The sequence below is a fragment of the Felis catus genome, chromosome F1, assembly GCF_018350175.1.
Source record: "Felis catus isolate Fca126 chromosome F1, F.catus_Fca126_mat1.0, whole genome shotgun sequence".
NCBI lineage: Eukaryota > Metazoa > Chordata > Mammalia > Carnivora > Felidae > Felis > Felis catus.
In genome coordinates this window covers 22,459,737-22,476,242 of record NC_058384.1, presented here as the reverse complement: position 1 = coordinate 22,476,242, position 16,506 = coordinate 22,459,737, and the positions used below count along the sequence as shown (strand labels likewise).

Here is a 16,506-nt window from a genome sequence, read left to right as displayed (position 1 = left end):
TGAAAACCTCAAATCATTACTTGCTGTCAAAAGTTAATTGTATTCATTTCCTTGGTTGTTTGGTGTCCCAGTATGAATCAGCACAAATGAATAACATGCTCTGTTAAGATACTGGCTTTTGTTGCCTTCTGTACTATGGATCTAATAAGGAGTAAGTTGGAGGCCTTTAGGTTTGAAGGAAAATAATCTAGTGAAGTTTTGATTCAGATATTCACTGCACTGATATCAAAGGAAAATGCAGTTTCCCATAGAAATATTTGCTTTCCTGGTTCTTTCTATGGTGACTGTAAACTTTATGAAGAGAAAAGTTTAATGTTCACTTTCTTTATCTGATGAATGTATTCTAATGACTCCATGGTTTCAGGCAAGCTTCTGTTTACAACAAAATGCAATTCTACTCAATAAAATTATACATCTTCCTTGACTTAGGATGGGGTTATGTAATCCCTAGTGGCTTGCCCTAGGTTACAAAGCCAGCAAGTGACACAGCCCAGATCTAAACTGGGTCTTTCCATTGTTCTGCATTGAATACAGAAATGCCTACACAGGCTATTAGCAGGCCTTAAGTTCCGGCAGGTAGAGGAAAGTGTAAAAAGATAATATAAATAAATGGCTCTTGGGTATAGACAGAAAAGTGAGAGCAGTGAATTTTTTTAAAAGTAGGCTCCATGCTCAATGTGGAGCCCCACATGGGGCTTAAACTCATGACCCTGAGATCAATACCTGAGCTGAGATCAAGAGTGGGATGCTTAACCAACTAAGCTACCCATGTACCCCCCTAAATTTTTTTCGATAGGAAAGTTACAAATGTCCTCAGGTTTCTGTGGCATAGGTTAAGAATCTCTGGATCTCCAGCATTGTGTGCAACGATGATTTAGAGAAATCACTGCTTGATTTTAATTCCCTATCCCTCCATTGCTCCTTCCTTCTCTGGTGCCTTATACAGTAGGCCAGGTAGATCACAACAGTTTGGTAAATCTTTTGACCCAAGTTCTGGTAGAGTAGCTAAGGAGCAGGTCAGGGGAGAGAAACAACCATAAATATGCTCCAAAACAAGCACACAGAGAAAATGTAAGACGATTAAACCATAAGTTCCATGATGGCAGGATCCAGTTTTCTTCAGTTTGGTGTCTTTAGTGCCTGACACAATATTTAGTGCATAGTGTTGCATCCTGTCTGTAGGAAGTCTGAATGAGAAGTAGAGTTCATATTTCCTTTTTTAAAATTTTTATTTATCTTTTAATTTTAATTTTTATTTATCTATTTTAGTCCAAGAGAAATTTTTCAGGGGCCCAGAGACCATAGAGCAGCAGTGAAGAGAAATGTTAGGATAATGTTAGATGGTATTGGACAGTAAAGAAAATGAGCTAGAGTATATTCATTTAGTACAGTGCCTGGGATGTAGAGAGTGGTTAATAAATGTTAATTGGGGAATTAAAAAAAAAACAGAGTAGAGTGTTTAGGTAAGGCAAGTCTGAAAAATATTTCCATCATAAGATATACTAAAAAATTATTTGAGTTATATTCTTCCTGAACATCGATTAATGTTTATTATTTTATAAATTCATTATCCAATTAAAAATAAATTCTGTTTCTACAGATTAGATATTTGTAATACAGGAAAAAACATAGTAACTTACTATTTTTATTATGAGGAAAGGGATATGATATTTGACTATTATGAATAAAAGTTGAATTAATTCTTAGTACTTATTGCTGGATCTGCAGAAAGGTATACATTAGGAGCATTTGGTTATTGATAGTGCTAAACTGATAGATAATCATTTTAAATGATATTTAAATGATAAGTGATGATAGAATCTTCATTTATGCTGTTTCCTACAGCACTATCTGAATAATACTGTTATCAGTATACTTTTTCATAGTACTAAAACAAATACTGAAACACATGAAGTGTCTTGACTAAAAACACAGGTCTGCCAAAGATCAGGGCTGGTGTCTTATTTGTTTATATATTCATTATTCCTTCCTTCCTTCCTTCCTTCCTTCCTTCCTTCCTTCCTTCCTTCCTTCCTTCCTTCCTTCCTTCCTGTATTCACCAAAACTTTAAGTGTCAGATATTGTGCTCTTTGCTGAGGGTATAAATGAAGATAGAACAGCATCCTTCCCCTCAATAAGTTTATAATATAAGAAAGGGAATAAGTAAATTAAATGAATATGTATAACACAGTGTGGTAAGAATTTCACCAGGGTATTATACCTAGGAGCCTTTAATTCTTGGTGATGAGTGGATGTTGAGAAAGGCTTCACACAGGAAATGGTACCTGAGGTATCCACTGGAATATAAGTCAGCATTACCCAGGTGGAAATCAGGAAAGCCTTTCTAGATGGAGAAAGTTACATGTGTAAAGTCACAGAAGAATGAAGACACAGCAATGTGGGCATGCTGAGAGTAGAGGGTCCAGCTGAAGAGGGAGATCTGTCCCTAGGATGGTGTGATTTTCTTTTTGCTGCCGTTTTCAGGATCCTTTTCATATACAAGTGGAAAAATCATTCAGGTTTGTGACTTTGTGATGTTGGCTCAGCAAACAATAAAAACAAGGTACCCGGGGGAGAAAAAGTGGTTGCAGTGATAGCTCTGTGGAGTTTAGGCTGGATAAAGAAAGAAGAGAAGGTTAAAGGCATGGTCTGATAGATTGGAATAAATCAGAAGGGTCAGAGGAGTTTGGGTCATGATGAAGTTGGGGAAGGAGAGTGTGGGAGTCAGGAAGTGACAACTGGAAGGATGGGAGGTTCTGAACCTCAGATTGGACTTGCAAGGCTAAGTGTTTTTTCAATCACATTGTGGGTCATTTCCCTGATAAGATAACTAAGGTAACAAATGAATTTGTCTAGCAACATAAAGTAACTGCCAGATTTTTAAGTCTTTCCTGCTAGAAGTGCTATGTAGATCTACTTTTATGTACTTTTGATCCTATAAGTGTTGCATACTTTATAAAATTATCCTTTTTTGAGTACCATAACCCTTTTTTTGAAAAAAAAAAAACCCTATTATTTTAGAGTAGTTTTAGGTTCACAGCAAAACTGAGAGGAAGTTACAGAGATGGTTCATATACTCTCTGCCCTCTGCCATTATCGCCATCCCCCACCAGAGTGGTACATTTGTTACAAATGATGAACTTGCAATGACACTTCATAATCACCCAGAGTCTGTAGTTTACGTTAGGGTTTACTCTTGACATTGTACATTCCGTGGGTCTGGACCAATTTATAATGGTATTTATCCATCATTATAGTACCATGCAGAGTGTTTATTGGCACTGCTGTTAAAAACCTCTGTGCTCTATTTATCTCTCCTTTTCACTCTCCCAACCACTAGAAAACCACTTATCTTTTTATTGTCTCCATAGTTTGGCCTTTTCAAAAATGTCTTACAGTTTGACACATACAGTACGTATCCTTTTCAGATCGGCTTGTTTCACTTAGTAATATGCATTTAAGGTTCCTCCATGTCTTTTTCATAGCTTGATAGCTCATTTCTTTTTAGCACTGAATAATATTACATTGCCAACTTTTGATAGTCAAAAGATATCCTTGCCATAATTGTGTCTGGATCAGAAGATACATGTACATATATGTAAAGCTTTAATAGTATTTTTCTAATATGCTATGAAGTAATAATGCTAATTATGATTGACCCTTTTTTCCCCAAGTCAAATGAGAATGGACTTTCTTCTATTTGGAAATTCTGTGATTTTGGAAAATTGTTATAAAAAGAGCCCAGTAAAGAAAAGGTAATGCAATAGTCAATGCTGGTCGTCATTTAATTGAAGATTTTCTAAGTAAGAAAGAATAGACTTTAAAAATTCTAACCTTCTTATCAATCATATTTATTGTCTTAATCTGTTTTGACTAATCACCCAAAGAAGCTCCTGAAATGTTAAGGAAAGAAAAAATATAGTATTATATGGAAACAATGTTAATGTATAAATAATTTTATACTAGGAATTAGTATAATTTTATATGAGGAATTTTATACTAGGAATTCAAATAGATACCAAGGGAGCAAACATTTGCTACATATATATATCCTTATATTTTACATTGGGAAAATAAAAATTGTAAATTTTTAATAAATCTTCATGTGTTTTGCCATTAGTATTTTTTCACTAAATAGAATTTAGCCTAAATTTATCACTGCCTATCTCTGAAATTATTGCCCTTCTCTTATTAACTGTATTTTCTAACCATATTGGTGTTTGGGTATGGGATTTTTTGCAAATCCAGCTATAACTGTCAAGATTTAGTCCTTGCCTATGTGTTTTATTGCTAATGCACCACCTACTGGTAAATCAATGAATAAATGACCTCTCAGATTTAACAGACCTTCTCTCTAGTCCAGCACTGTCTAATAGAACTTTCTACAATGATAGAAGTATATCTGTGATGCTCTGTGTGGTAGCTACTAACTGTATGTGGCACTTGAGCACTTGAAATATGGCTAATGCTCCTTAAGGAACTTGTTCTGAAATTTGATCTAGTTTTAGATAATTTAAATGTGAATTTAAATAGACATTTGGCTAGTGGCTACCGAATTGGATAGCACAACTGTAGTATTTTCCAGAGAAAAAAGAAAAGCAGAAATAGCAAGAGCAGAAGTCTTAGGAAATTTATTGCAGCTGCTGTGTATATTAAGGACTCTCATAATTCATTGGAATTATTGCCATTCAGGAATAATTCTGCCATTTTGGAAAAGTTATAGCCAGGTCTTCATATTTACATTGATGAGATATCATTTGGAAATATGCACTTGATTCCATCATCTTTGGGATTTCAGTGGCCTTTGGCTCTTTGTTCAGGCAGTTGATTTCTGTTTTTGTTTGGCTGATTCGTTGGCTTTTAGTTTTCATCCTGTGCTCTCGCTCTTTGGGAGGAATCCCTGGCCATTTTTATGGGAACTTTCTAGTAGGCATGGAAAAACTTAAAAGATGTGAAAATGTATTCCATTAACATTTCTACTCATTTGAAAATTAAGGAAAATTTAAATGAACAAGCACATCTGTCTATTGTAAATCACTCTTAGTGAAATTCTGTTACTCATTGTGCAAGCTTCATACTTAAAAGTTGGTTACCACTAGAACTAGCTGGAGTTACCTCCCTAATCAGAAGCGGAAGTAATGCATTTTCAAACAATGTCAGTATGTTTTAAATACACTGATTGAGCTAAATCACTAGGTACACATCTGTTGGGATAGGACATAACTACTAATTACAATTCTCAGCAGGCTCAATGACAGTCATTATGTAACTTTTTGAAGTTAGCCTTTTCAACAGGAAACACAGATATTTAGAAGAGTCAGAGACTCTGTAAAATACATTTTACAGTCTGTACAATTCAATAGAAAATACGTTCAGTAATTAAATACTAATTATTTTCCAATTTCTCATCTAGCATTGCTTGATGTTAGATCATTCAACGTATCATCCACAATGAAGAAAAGTATTTGGGGAGCAGTTGTAAATCTGTTCTATTATGTTTTCAAATATACGAATCAATTAAGTGGTTAGGCTGAATGTAGGTTTTTAACTATCTCCAAAATAAGGATATTCATTTAGATTTTATTGTGAGAACTCAAGTAAAAAACAGAAACTTAATACTGAAAACTACTTAATGGAGTATCTTCTCATCAGAGTCTTAATTCCTCATTACATGAAATTATCACCAGGAACACTTAGAAGCTTGGAAATCTTCCATCACAGGGATTAATTGACAGCCCTGAAAATACATTTTTTTTTTTTTACCAAAATGTAATTCAATGCCTTTTTAAACAACAATTTACAATTGGTTGCTCCACTAGGTGACTTTTGGACACATATCCTTTTGGAGGAGGCTAAGGAAAGCTTCTAGAACTTTATAACCCTGCTTCTTAAACTGAAAGTTGCTGAGATAAAAATCCTTTCTTGCCTGATTCTGTGAACCTCACTGCTTCCTGGGGTAATGAAAGCACTAGACCAGGAGTCCGGGCACTTGGGATCTATTTCAAGGAATCATGCCCTCCTCTTTCTCGCTTTCACTTTGTGTGCTCCTTCCTCAGACCACACAAACACAGTGTATCAATTTTTAAAATTGAATTTCCAATTCTCTTTTTATTTATGGATGTATTGGGACATATTTTCTGTGGGCCAATGCTGGAATCAGTGGATGCTTGGCAATGCTAATAGGGATCAGTGTGAATGAGCTAATGTGAAATTTAGAGTTCAGATGGAATTATCCCAGGTATAATGATATGTTTAGGCCCAGGTGCTTCCCACTTTCCCTACGCATAGTTAGTTCAGTTTCTCAGTGTCTCTCAAATCACTCCCTTCCTTATTTCCCTGGTAACTTTGCATGTCATCCCCTTTGCATGTCACAAACCTAAACTACTAAAATCCTCTTTTCTTGGACTTCCTTCAGATTTTGTTCCCTCGCTTTAATTCATAGTATAATCAGGTGAATTTTCCCCAAGATTGCTTTAAAATTTTTTTTAATGTTTATTTATTTTTGAGAGGGAAATAGAGCACAAACAGAGGAGGGGCAGAGAGAGAGAGAGGGAAACAGAATTCAAAGCAGACTCCAGGCTTCCAGCTGTTAGCACAGAACCTTGAACCCACGAACTGGGTTCACGGGTTCTTGAACCCATGAACTGTGGTGCTTGAACCCACGAACTGTGAGATCATGAACTGAGTAAGGTGGGATGCTCAACAGATTGAGCCACTCAGGCGCCCCTCCCTTAAATGCCCATGCATTCAGAACCTTTTTGTGGTTTCCTAATTACCTCAGAATAAAATTGACAATCGTTAGCCCTCCACACACTGACTCTTCCATAATACTTTTAATTTGTTTATGTTTATTTATTTTAGAGAGAGAGAGAGAGAGAGAGAGTGCGAGAGGGGGAGGGGCAGAGAGAGAGAGGGAGACAGAATCTGAAGCAGGCTCCAGGCTCTGAACTGTCAGCACAGAGCCCGATGGCGGGGCTCAAACCCACTAGCAACTAGATCATGACCTGAGCCTAAGTGGGATGCTTAAATGACTGAGCTCCCCCAGGCATCCCATCTTCCATAATACTTTTAACATTTTATCTTCAACCTTTATCCTCCTAAAACAATGTATGGAGAAAAAAAAGAAATAAAAATGTTTCCTTTCAATATATGGATACTATTCACTTTAAATGAATCAGATATTCTTATGTCTTTTCCTTTATGCCTGTTTCTTTAACATGGGTCACTAAATATTTGAACTTGTTCTTAAAACTTCACCTCTAATTATGAATTCAAAGTAGAGAAACTATCAGATTATTTTCTGCCATGAAATATTACTCATGCTGCTAAATGTTATCTCTTAGAGCAGTATCAGGCAGACAGTTTGTAGTGTCTGTATGAGTTTTAAATTTTCTTGGTATCGAATCTCTCCAAAGGGTGGCTAGGTACTACACCTGTCTTCATCTTCAGTCTCCAGAACTGATTTTCTGGTGGCCAGTGAATGTTTCCTCTACCAGGCTCCATGTCCATTATACTTTCAGTAGGTTCCTGTTTTCTGCTGCTTTGGCTCTACCTCTGCTCTGTTACTTCTATCTTTCCATGATTCGCCCAATTCCATACCCATTGCTTGAGTCACAGAAGCATCCCGACTACTTCCAGATTACATGGTTCTCACTCAGATTCTATGACCTAGCTCAAAGAGCTATTTTGACTTTAATGTTTCCTATCTAAATCCTACCTTTGATGTGAACTTCCTCTCATAAACCACCTTCTTTCTCCCATCCAAGTACTAACCAGGCATGACCCTGCTTAGCGTCTAAGATCAGAGGAGATTCAGGTGGTATGGCCATCAACTAAACCATCTTTCTGAATAGTCAGGCTTCTGTAGGACTTTTTGCTTGCTTGCTTGCTTGCTTGCTTTCTTTCTTTCTTTCTTTCTTTCTTTCTTTCTTTCTTTCTTTCTTTTTGTGACACACAATTTTGTACTTAATTACCATCATTTTTCCCCAATCATATTATATGTACTGAGGTACTTTTTTACTGCCCCTCCCCCCCCCCACGCCTTTTAACCACATCTCCCTGCACAAAGAGAAAAACACAATTGGACCCAATAGGTGTGTGTTCCTTAATTGCTGAATGGACCTCAAAGTAATAGTAACAGACTATAGGGAAGATTTGGGTCACTAACTTTATCTTTCATGTTTCCATGTGAATTTCAATGGCTTATCTGGGTCACATCAACAATGTTCGATTTCATTACATAAGTACTTTCTTTTCCCCTTGCAGCACATGCCAGCAAATCACTGCTTACATTTAAAACCTATTTTGTAACAAAGTCTGATAGTTATCTTGTGAAAAATTTATAAAGATTTTTTTAAGTATTGTTTAGTTTACCATAATTAAAAATTATATCATGTGAGTAAGTTTGGCAAAATTTTTTGAAAGAGGCTAAAGCAATTTATCAATTTTAAGGTGACGTGGCTGCTATATTTCCAAATGCTTGTACTGACCAGGCTGAGGAGTGAAAGTTAGAATAAATGGTGTGGTATGTGTTACACGGTATGAATTTAAAGTTTTGTTTAAAACACACTATCATCCTGTTTCTCTGGGGACAAGAAATAAGTCTACTGATTTTATTAGTTGCTCCTAATGCGGAGGATTTTTAAAGCTGACAATGAACAAGGGAGTCCTGGTTAAATTGTTGAGTATATTCCATGGAGAGCTGACGTTTCTTCCATAATCACATGCTGCCACATGGAAGTCAAAGGGCCAGACAAGGCTTCCTTTTTTTTTTTTTGCCATATTATGTCTGTATGAACATTAGAAGTATTAATTTTTTTTCTATGGTGTCAGGAAAGGGTGGATGTCTGTCACTAATTAGTTCACGTCACCAGAGAGAATGTTGCAGTAAAAAAAGGAAATATTTCTCAAGATGATGGATGAAGTTAAACCCTAATGACCAGAATTACTTCACTCAGTATGAAATTGATATTATCATAACCATATGCTCATTACATCATCACATCCCCTTTTTAACAAGTGCCAGGTGACATAGGTATTAGCGTGGGTTTTTTTTTTAATCAGCAAAATGTGGAAAAACTAGATTTATCTATTTTTATTGAAATTTCTAACAAATTTTGAGTATCTAGAACTTGTTACATTTCAGAAGAATCAAATAAGGTATATTTCATATCATTTATTAGTGGGATGTGTGATCTAAATAGAACATGCAAGTATGAGAATTGTGATCAAGTTTCATTTGTAAATGCCTAGATAATATATATAGACACACCTATTTTAAATGCTATGTCACTTATTTGATCACTCTCCGTCATACTTTACTGTATAATGGAATGTTGATAATAGCAAAAATTACATAGTGCCTACTGTGCACCAGCAATTGCTTTAAGTGTTTTATGTATGTTAATTTAACTAATCTGCAATAACACTGCCTTGTTATCCCCACTGAGGCATAGACCAGACACATGGATTACTTAACCATGTTGAGGCTTGTTAGGTGCTTTATCTGTAGAATGGCTGTGACACTTCATAGAGTTATTGTGGAAAATAAATGATAGGCCTAGAGTTAGATACCTACCATGTAACAGGCACTCAATAATTTTGCCAACCTTCCTATTTGAAGAGCTGACTACCAGAAGGAGACTTAGTACCTCATTGTACATAATTTGGATTTGTATCCAGTATTCTGTGAGTTCTGTGTGGTTATAAAGTGTCTAAATTATGGGTACTCAATAAATGTTTGTTGTGTGAAAGGATGAAACACAAAGAAATTTGCCCAGGTAAACTACACATGCCAGTGGTGAAAATATTTTAAATTGTTGCTTAGATAATTCAGAGCATTTCCATCATCTGATTAATTTATTGGTGATAATTAAATCACCTTGAAGAGAACGTCTTTTAGATCTTTTCTTTGAGAATGTCCTATCAGAGGCAAAACAGCAACAAGTCAGATCCAGCTGACCACCAACAGGAAATATGTCTTGAGAGTGTGAGGTTGACATTGGAGATTTGCAAGAGTTAGGCAAGATTTTATCTTCCACAGCCTTTGCAGGCAGAACAATAGCTATTTTCAATTCATTTTGCTAGCCTTGCCATTTAGAGTGTGGTAAGACACCTAAGTCTTAAAACAGTATTTATTTTTTTTATTTTTAGTATCATAATCTATGTGTATCTCTTTAAATCATTGGTGAGAAATTGTAAAAACTCACCTATTTTGCTTTTTTTATGACTAAAATATAAAGAATGGATTAATGCCTTAATACTAATAGAGCGCCATGTTTCCATTGTTTTGGCTAATGAAAAGCCAAGTTGTTATTTATGGTGATGATGTTGGTGGTTGATGGTGGTGGTGGTGATGATGATGGTGATAATGGTGGTGATAATGGTGATTATTGTGGTGGTGAAGTAAGATTGAAAACCAACTAAGAATGGATTACTTCCCCCCAAAGCCTAAAATTTGACTCTAAACTTTGATAGAGTTGAACTAAGGCTTTTAAGCTTGTTCTGCTCCATTAAAACCATTTTATTAAAACAAGAGGAGCTGTTTTTCTAGAAAATTAAAAATTCTAAAAGTTGAAATAATTATAGTGAGATCTATTACAGCCTTATTTAACCTAATCAAGTGAAGGCTGAATCATTCTGACCATCTTTATTCAACTGTTATTTGGCAGAAATCTAATTTTGCTTCCATGTTTGTTCATTTCCTTTCTGATTTTCTTATTGTCAGCAGAAATATTCTTTCCAGGACAATGGCAAATTTCTCACCTTCTGTGAGATGATGTCATCCCATCTGTATGTATGCACACAGACTGATTTCATGACCCTGAGCAGCACCCTATGTCCAGGCTTTATTTGAGAAATGACCTCTTAGCCCTCTGCATCCTGGTTTGAGTAACTGACATTTATTTTCACTTTGATACCTGAACTACAGAGCCTACCAGTGGAATTCTTGCTGGGAGAGATGCCAGGCCAATTCTGTTAGACTTTATCGGGAGGCACCATGTTTAGACATAAATCCCAAGAGCTGCTGAATCTTTGCAGCAATCCTAGGTCAACATGAGCTAAGCATAAGAAACATTTTATTTTCAGAAAGTGGGACTGAATAAATGTGGGTATTCAATAAATTCCAAAGAGAAAGAAGTGTTCCTTTTTCCCCTCATCCCCTAAAGATTATCTGAAACACTCCCACAGCATGTGTAGTCCTCTGGCATTTCAGAATTGATGGATTCCAGATGGAATCACAACTTGAACTTACTGGCCATGGGCAGTCTGCCCTTGACCTCCTGTATTTCTGTAGCCATATGTTCACCAAGAAGAATCCATGGAATAATAAGACTATCAACCAATTCCACAGGCAGGAAAAACCCTTTAAACATTAACTTCAAAGACAATCATAATTTGAAGAACACAATGTAAACAGGAAAAAAAGGAGGGTGATTGTAAGCTGCTTGCAATTAGGCACTAATTAGTTTTATCCAGTTGTGTAGCCTACTGGTCTAGTGTTACCACTTGTATCTCCTTCAAATGTATCAGGATTTCTCAGACTAATTTTTCTTAGTGAAATTAAGCCACAATTTGCAGGCTAACTTATAGTAAAGATATATCATAAATATATAAAGATCTAACTAATTGAATTTCTCTATCTCATTTATATTAAAAATGCAGTTAACTGGAAAGTTGGCACCATGTCTGTTTGGCTCATCATTGTCTCTCTACAGGTTAGCACAGAGCCTGGAACATAATAACTGTGCAAAAACCACATGTTATTAAATTTATTTATTTTTGTTAATACCTATAACTTCTATTTCAAACACTGTGGAAGTGAATTTATTTTCATTTATCTTACTGAGTGGGAAATATTTACACTAAGAAAATTATTATTTCTTTGATGGTACTTTCTTTGAAGAATAATTCGCATTCTGTAGTAATATAGATGTAAAATGTGGAATTGATTAGGCCAGATATATCAACATTCCAGTTACCCCAGGGAATTTTTGTATCCTTTTTGACAATAACTTCCTGATTCATTACTTTACTTTCAAAAGTCCGTTTTCTGCCTTAGAAGTGGAATGTATGCAATGGAAACTTTGAATAATTGCTATTTCCTGTTAAGTTGTGTCCTGTGAATCCATGGGCATGAGATAAATGATCAATATAGCAGGACCTTGAGCAGTGGCAGGCATAAAAATTCTCAGAGCCAAGTTACAATTTAGGAAGGGACTGTATTCCCTCAACAGTTTTAAGTGCCTGTTATTTACAAGTCACTGTATAGCATGAAAGGGATATTAAATACTGTAGAAAGCAATGTAATATGGAATAATATGAAAGAGATGGTCTTCACCTCAACAAATTACAATCTAATAAATAAAGAGCAGCAGCCAGGACAAGTGGTGGCTCCAAACCTGTGTTCACTAAATGGAAAGAGGCAAAAGGCCCTATGTAGAGACCTTTCCTGAGAATAGGTTTATACTGAAGTTCCAACTTAGCAGACAGAAGCCAGTGGTCAGCTGGTGGGAGCAAAGTAGGAAGGGGCCACCTGGTAAACACTGGAGTACAGAAACATGACATTGGAACCAAATTCATTTTACTCTCAAAGAGTATTTACTTCCTCTGCTTTAAAATTCCTTTGGTCCCTTCCCTGTACAGATTGGGCTAGACCCCTGATGGGGGTCATATAAAGAGCTCTTTCTGGGTTGGAGTCCAAGGAGGGGGCTCAAGGCCAGCACAATTGGGTCCACAGGGCACTCCTGCAGGTGAGTGGTCCCAGTGATGCCCTGGTCATGGAGCTCTTGCCGTGGCTGACCACCATTCTCCTGCTGCTGCTGCTGCTGCTCATACAGCTGAGCCACATGGCCAAGTTCTAAACCAAGATCCCCTTGTACTGTGTGCTCTGCCTCGCGGTCTCCAGTATGGCCGGGGTCATCTGCTTATTACACCACAGCAGTCAGATGGTGGAGAACATGAATATCATCAGTTGCTTTGTCCAGCTCTTCAAGTACATATAGAACCCTTCACTTTGAGACAGAGGGCCACTAGAAGGTGGAAGTGGGCCAACTCTGAGTCATCATTTTTTAACTACCAGAGTGTCCTGAACATGATAGGCCTGTTGGAGGCTCTCCACAAGTGTTGCATGTAGATCACCAAGCAGGCATTCTCTTCATGGGGCCCATAGGCCTGGTCATGTGTCTTGGGGACATCTTCATCAACTGGCAGTGCTCCAGGACAAACCATGACTCTGATGTCTGACATAGGCCAGCCCATGGTCATAGAGTACCTCAGAATGTGGATCCACCCTGAGGACATGCAGAAGGATAATCTTTCAAGAAAGATGCCTTTTACCTGGCAATTCAGGTCTAGATGCCCATCATTTCTGTGGTATACTCCACCTTCTCCTCCTTCTGTGACCCCAAAAGGAAGCTCTTAATTTTTTTTTACATTTATTTATTTTTGAGAGACAGAGAGACAGAGCACAAGTTGGGGAGGGGCAGAGAGAGAAGGAGACACAGAATCCAAAGCAGGCTCCAGGCTCTGAGCTGATAGCATAGAGCCTGACATGGGACTCAGACTCACAAACCGTGAGATCATGACCTGAGCTGAAGTCAGACGCTTAACCGACTGAGCCACCCAGGCACCCTAAAAGGAAGCTCTTTATCTCAGGGACATGCAAGGTGGAGATATTAGATGCCATCCCCACCAATGACCTCACCATGACTGATGTCCCCAGGCAATGAGGACTACTTTCTTTTACCTAAGACACCTCAAGAGAATGGACCACATCTGCCCCTAGGCCATGAGGACCACCTTCTTCCACATGTTCAAGACACTCTAGGAGAATGGAGTTACTGCAAGGCCAGCCCAGTAAGCAAGGCCATGGAGCAGAGTAGGACTGGGGGGCAGGACCTGGCGAGAGAGTGGACAGAGGGACCCTTCCCAATTCCCTGGCCTGCTCCAGCTGCCAAATATCACTGTATCTTGCTCCTGCAGCTCCCATGGCTTTCATTCAGGCCCTTCCTGTCACTGGCCTCCAATCCAGGTCCCTAAAGTCCCCCAGAGGAGAGTTAGCAGGACCTTTCCCAAGTTCTGAGGGCAAGGCCTCATCTACTCTCATGCTGTGGGATCTGGAAGTAGCAGTAGGCCTGACAGGGTTGGGCTGAGGTGCAAGGTCTCAGGACAAATGGCCAGAAGTAAGGCCCTCTGCCCTGGAACTGCAGAGTAGTGGCAGGCTCCAGGGTCCCAGCCACAGCATCAGGCTTTCAGGGAGAAGAGGGGCTCTGCAGGGACCAGGAACCCCAGTCTCATGCAACCTGGGCCACAGAGAGCCAGGGTGCGGAGTCTGCAACTCCTGTCAACTTTGGGGAAGATCTCCCAAATCCCTGCTGCAACTTGGTTGTTACTTTTATAAACGAATTCTTGAAAGTGCAAATAAAAATAAAGGTGTGGTAAGAAGCCTACAAATCTGCTAAGATAGGAAGCTCTTAACATCAGGATAAGTTGCCATTTCACCATATATGTTTCTTTCTATTTGCAGAACCACCCAAAGTCACTGTGATGCCCAAGAATCAATCATTCACAGGAGGATCTGAGGTCTCCATCATGTGTTCTGCAACAGGTTTTCCCAAACCAAAGATCACCTGGACCATTAATGATATGTTTATCATGGGTTCACACAGGTACTGGGTTTGTATCACATTCTTTGTTTTTACTGAGTGAAATATTAATTAGAATGAATCAAAAGCTGGACAAAACTAATGTGACTAAGTCCCTATGGTTGAGGGAGCTTTGACCAAAATCCACAGCATTCGATTTTCTAAATAGGCCAGGAAATGTCCATAAAATAACAAATGATGATTTGACAGAGTTGGATGTTCTGCAGTCTTGAATTTAATGGCCAGGACTAAGAGCTTCACAATACTTTGCATTGGAAACATGACACCATAACCCTTGGCTTACCTTGAATAATTGAAATGGGGAAAATAAATGCTCTAGGGGGCAATATGTAGTTTCCACTGATCTATTAAAGATATGATCATGGGATTTAATAGGAGAGAAGGAGATGTCACGGATGGAAGAGTAGCTCTAATTAAAATGTGTGCAGACATTCTTTGTAATTCCTAGTCACTTTTGCCATACTGCATTGAGATATATTTTATCTGCTGGATGCCTTTTAAAGACATTGAATCTTCTCACGCTCACAATGCAATGACCATGGGGAACAGAAACAAGGAAGCTTCCAGCTATTGAGCTTCCATTACTCTGGGTTTTGTCTGAGGAGGAGGGCTTAGGTATGAGCCAGATTCTATTTCTAGACTCATCACTGACTTGCTGTGTGACAGGAGGCATTGTATCTCTCAGGTTTTCATTGTGAGGAATCATTTAGCATAGCAGTTTACAGAGTGTGATTGCCTGTTTGCAAATTCCACTTCTTCCATTTACTAACTGCCTTTGGGTGAGTTATATATTCCCTTTACTCATCTGTAAAACAGAGATAATAATCGTATCTAACTCACTGGGTAATTGTGAAGATTTAAAACATTAATAAATGTAAAACTTCTGGAGCACTTTCTGGCACATAGCAAGTACTGAATACTGGCATCTATTATGATTATTGTTATTATTACTACTACGTCTACTATATTTCTTATAAAATGATGACATTAATAGTTTTTGCAAACAGCATCAAAAATATAAGTCTAAAATATTTGTAAGGAGGTACTATAGTTTCTTCATACTGTTACTAGGGTATTTTCAATTTTATTTTCTTTTGTCCATAGGTATAGGATGACCTCAGAAGGTACCTTATTTATCAAAAATGCAGTTCCCAAAGATGCAGGGATTTATGGTTGCCTGGCAAGTAATGCAGCTGGAACAGACAAACAGACTTCTACCCTTAGATATATTGGCAAGTATAATCAGTTTAAAAAGCAATTAAAATAGGATGCATATCATATCAAGCAATGTAAAAGTACTTTTCTGAAAATTAATATTAGGAATCAGTTATAAACAGTCTTATAATTGATTATTTCACACATTAATTAAAGCAAATATTGTAACATTTAAGTTAAAAGTTCCGGGAGTGGATAGCTTCATTATTCAGTAGAAATCTAGGAGGCTTACGTCTTGTGGTAGAGTCCCAGATTGTCTACAAAGTCTGTCTTTCCATGGCTTTTCTGTTCTTTGCAATATTTTGCTTACATATTAATAAATTCTATATCCTTTCTAGTTTACCTCAACTTCCATTTTATATTTTTAACTTATATTTAAAGCTTTATAGTATTTCTATAGTAATGACATATTTATAACATTTCTGTCATTTATCCCGTCTAGCTGTTATTTCACTTTGCATCTTCAGTTTTTCCCCTCCAAACTCAAGCATTTATTGAGGATGCATTTTGTGATAATTATAATAAATATTCCATAATAAAATGTATAATAACATATAATATATAATCTATTTTAATATAATCATATCCTCTAATAATATATAACAGAATAGAGTATTTCTTTTAA

General features: G+C 37.3%; 1 protein-coding gene across 7 annotated transcripts in view; it reads left to right on the top strand.

The window, feature by feature from the left end:
- The window catches only part of HMCN1 (hemicentin 1), a 469,326-nt gene that overhangs the window by 205,201 nt on the left and 247,619 nt on the right, over positions 1 to 16,506 (top strand). For 6 of the 7 annotated variants that reach the window (XM_023247312.2, XM_003999241.5, XM_019821722.3 and 3 more), the window contains 2 exons: positions 14,528 to 14,669; positions 15,771 to 15,898. In XM_023247312.2, coding sequence (XP_023103080.2) covers positions 14,528 to 14,669; positions 15,771 to 15,898 — 270 coding nt within the window. Of the gene's footprint in view, positions 1 to 14,527; positions 14,677 to 15,770; positions 15,899 to 16,506 lie in introns of all 7 variants that reach the window. The other variant, XM_019821723.3, reaches the window with a different exon arrangement.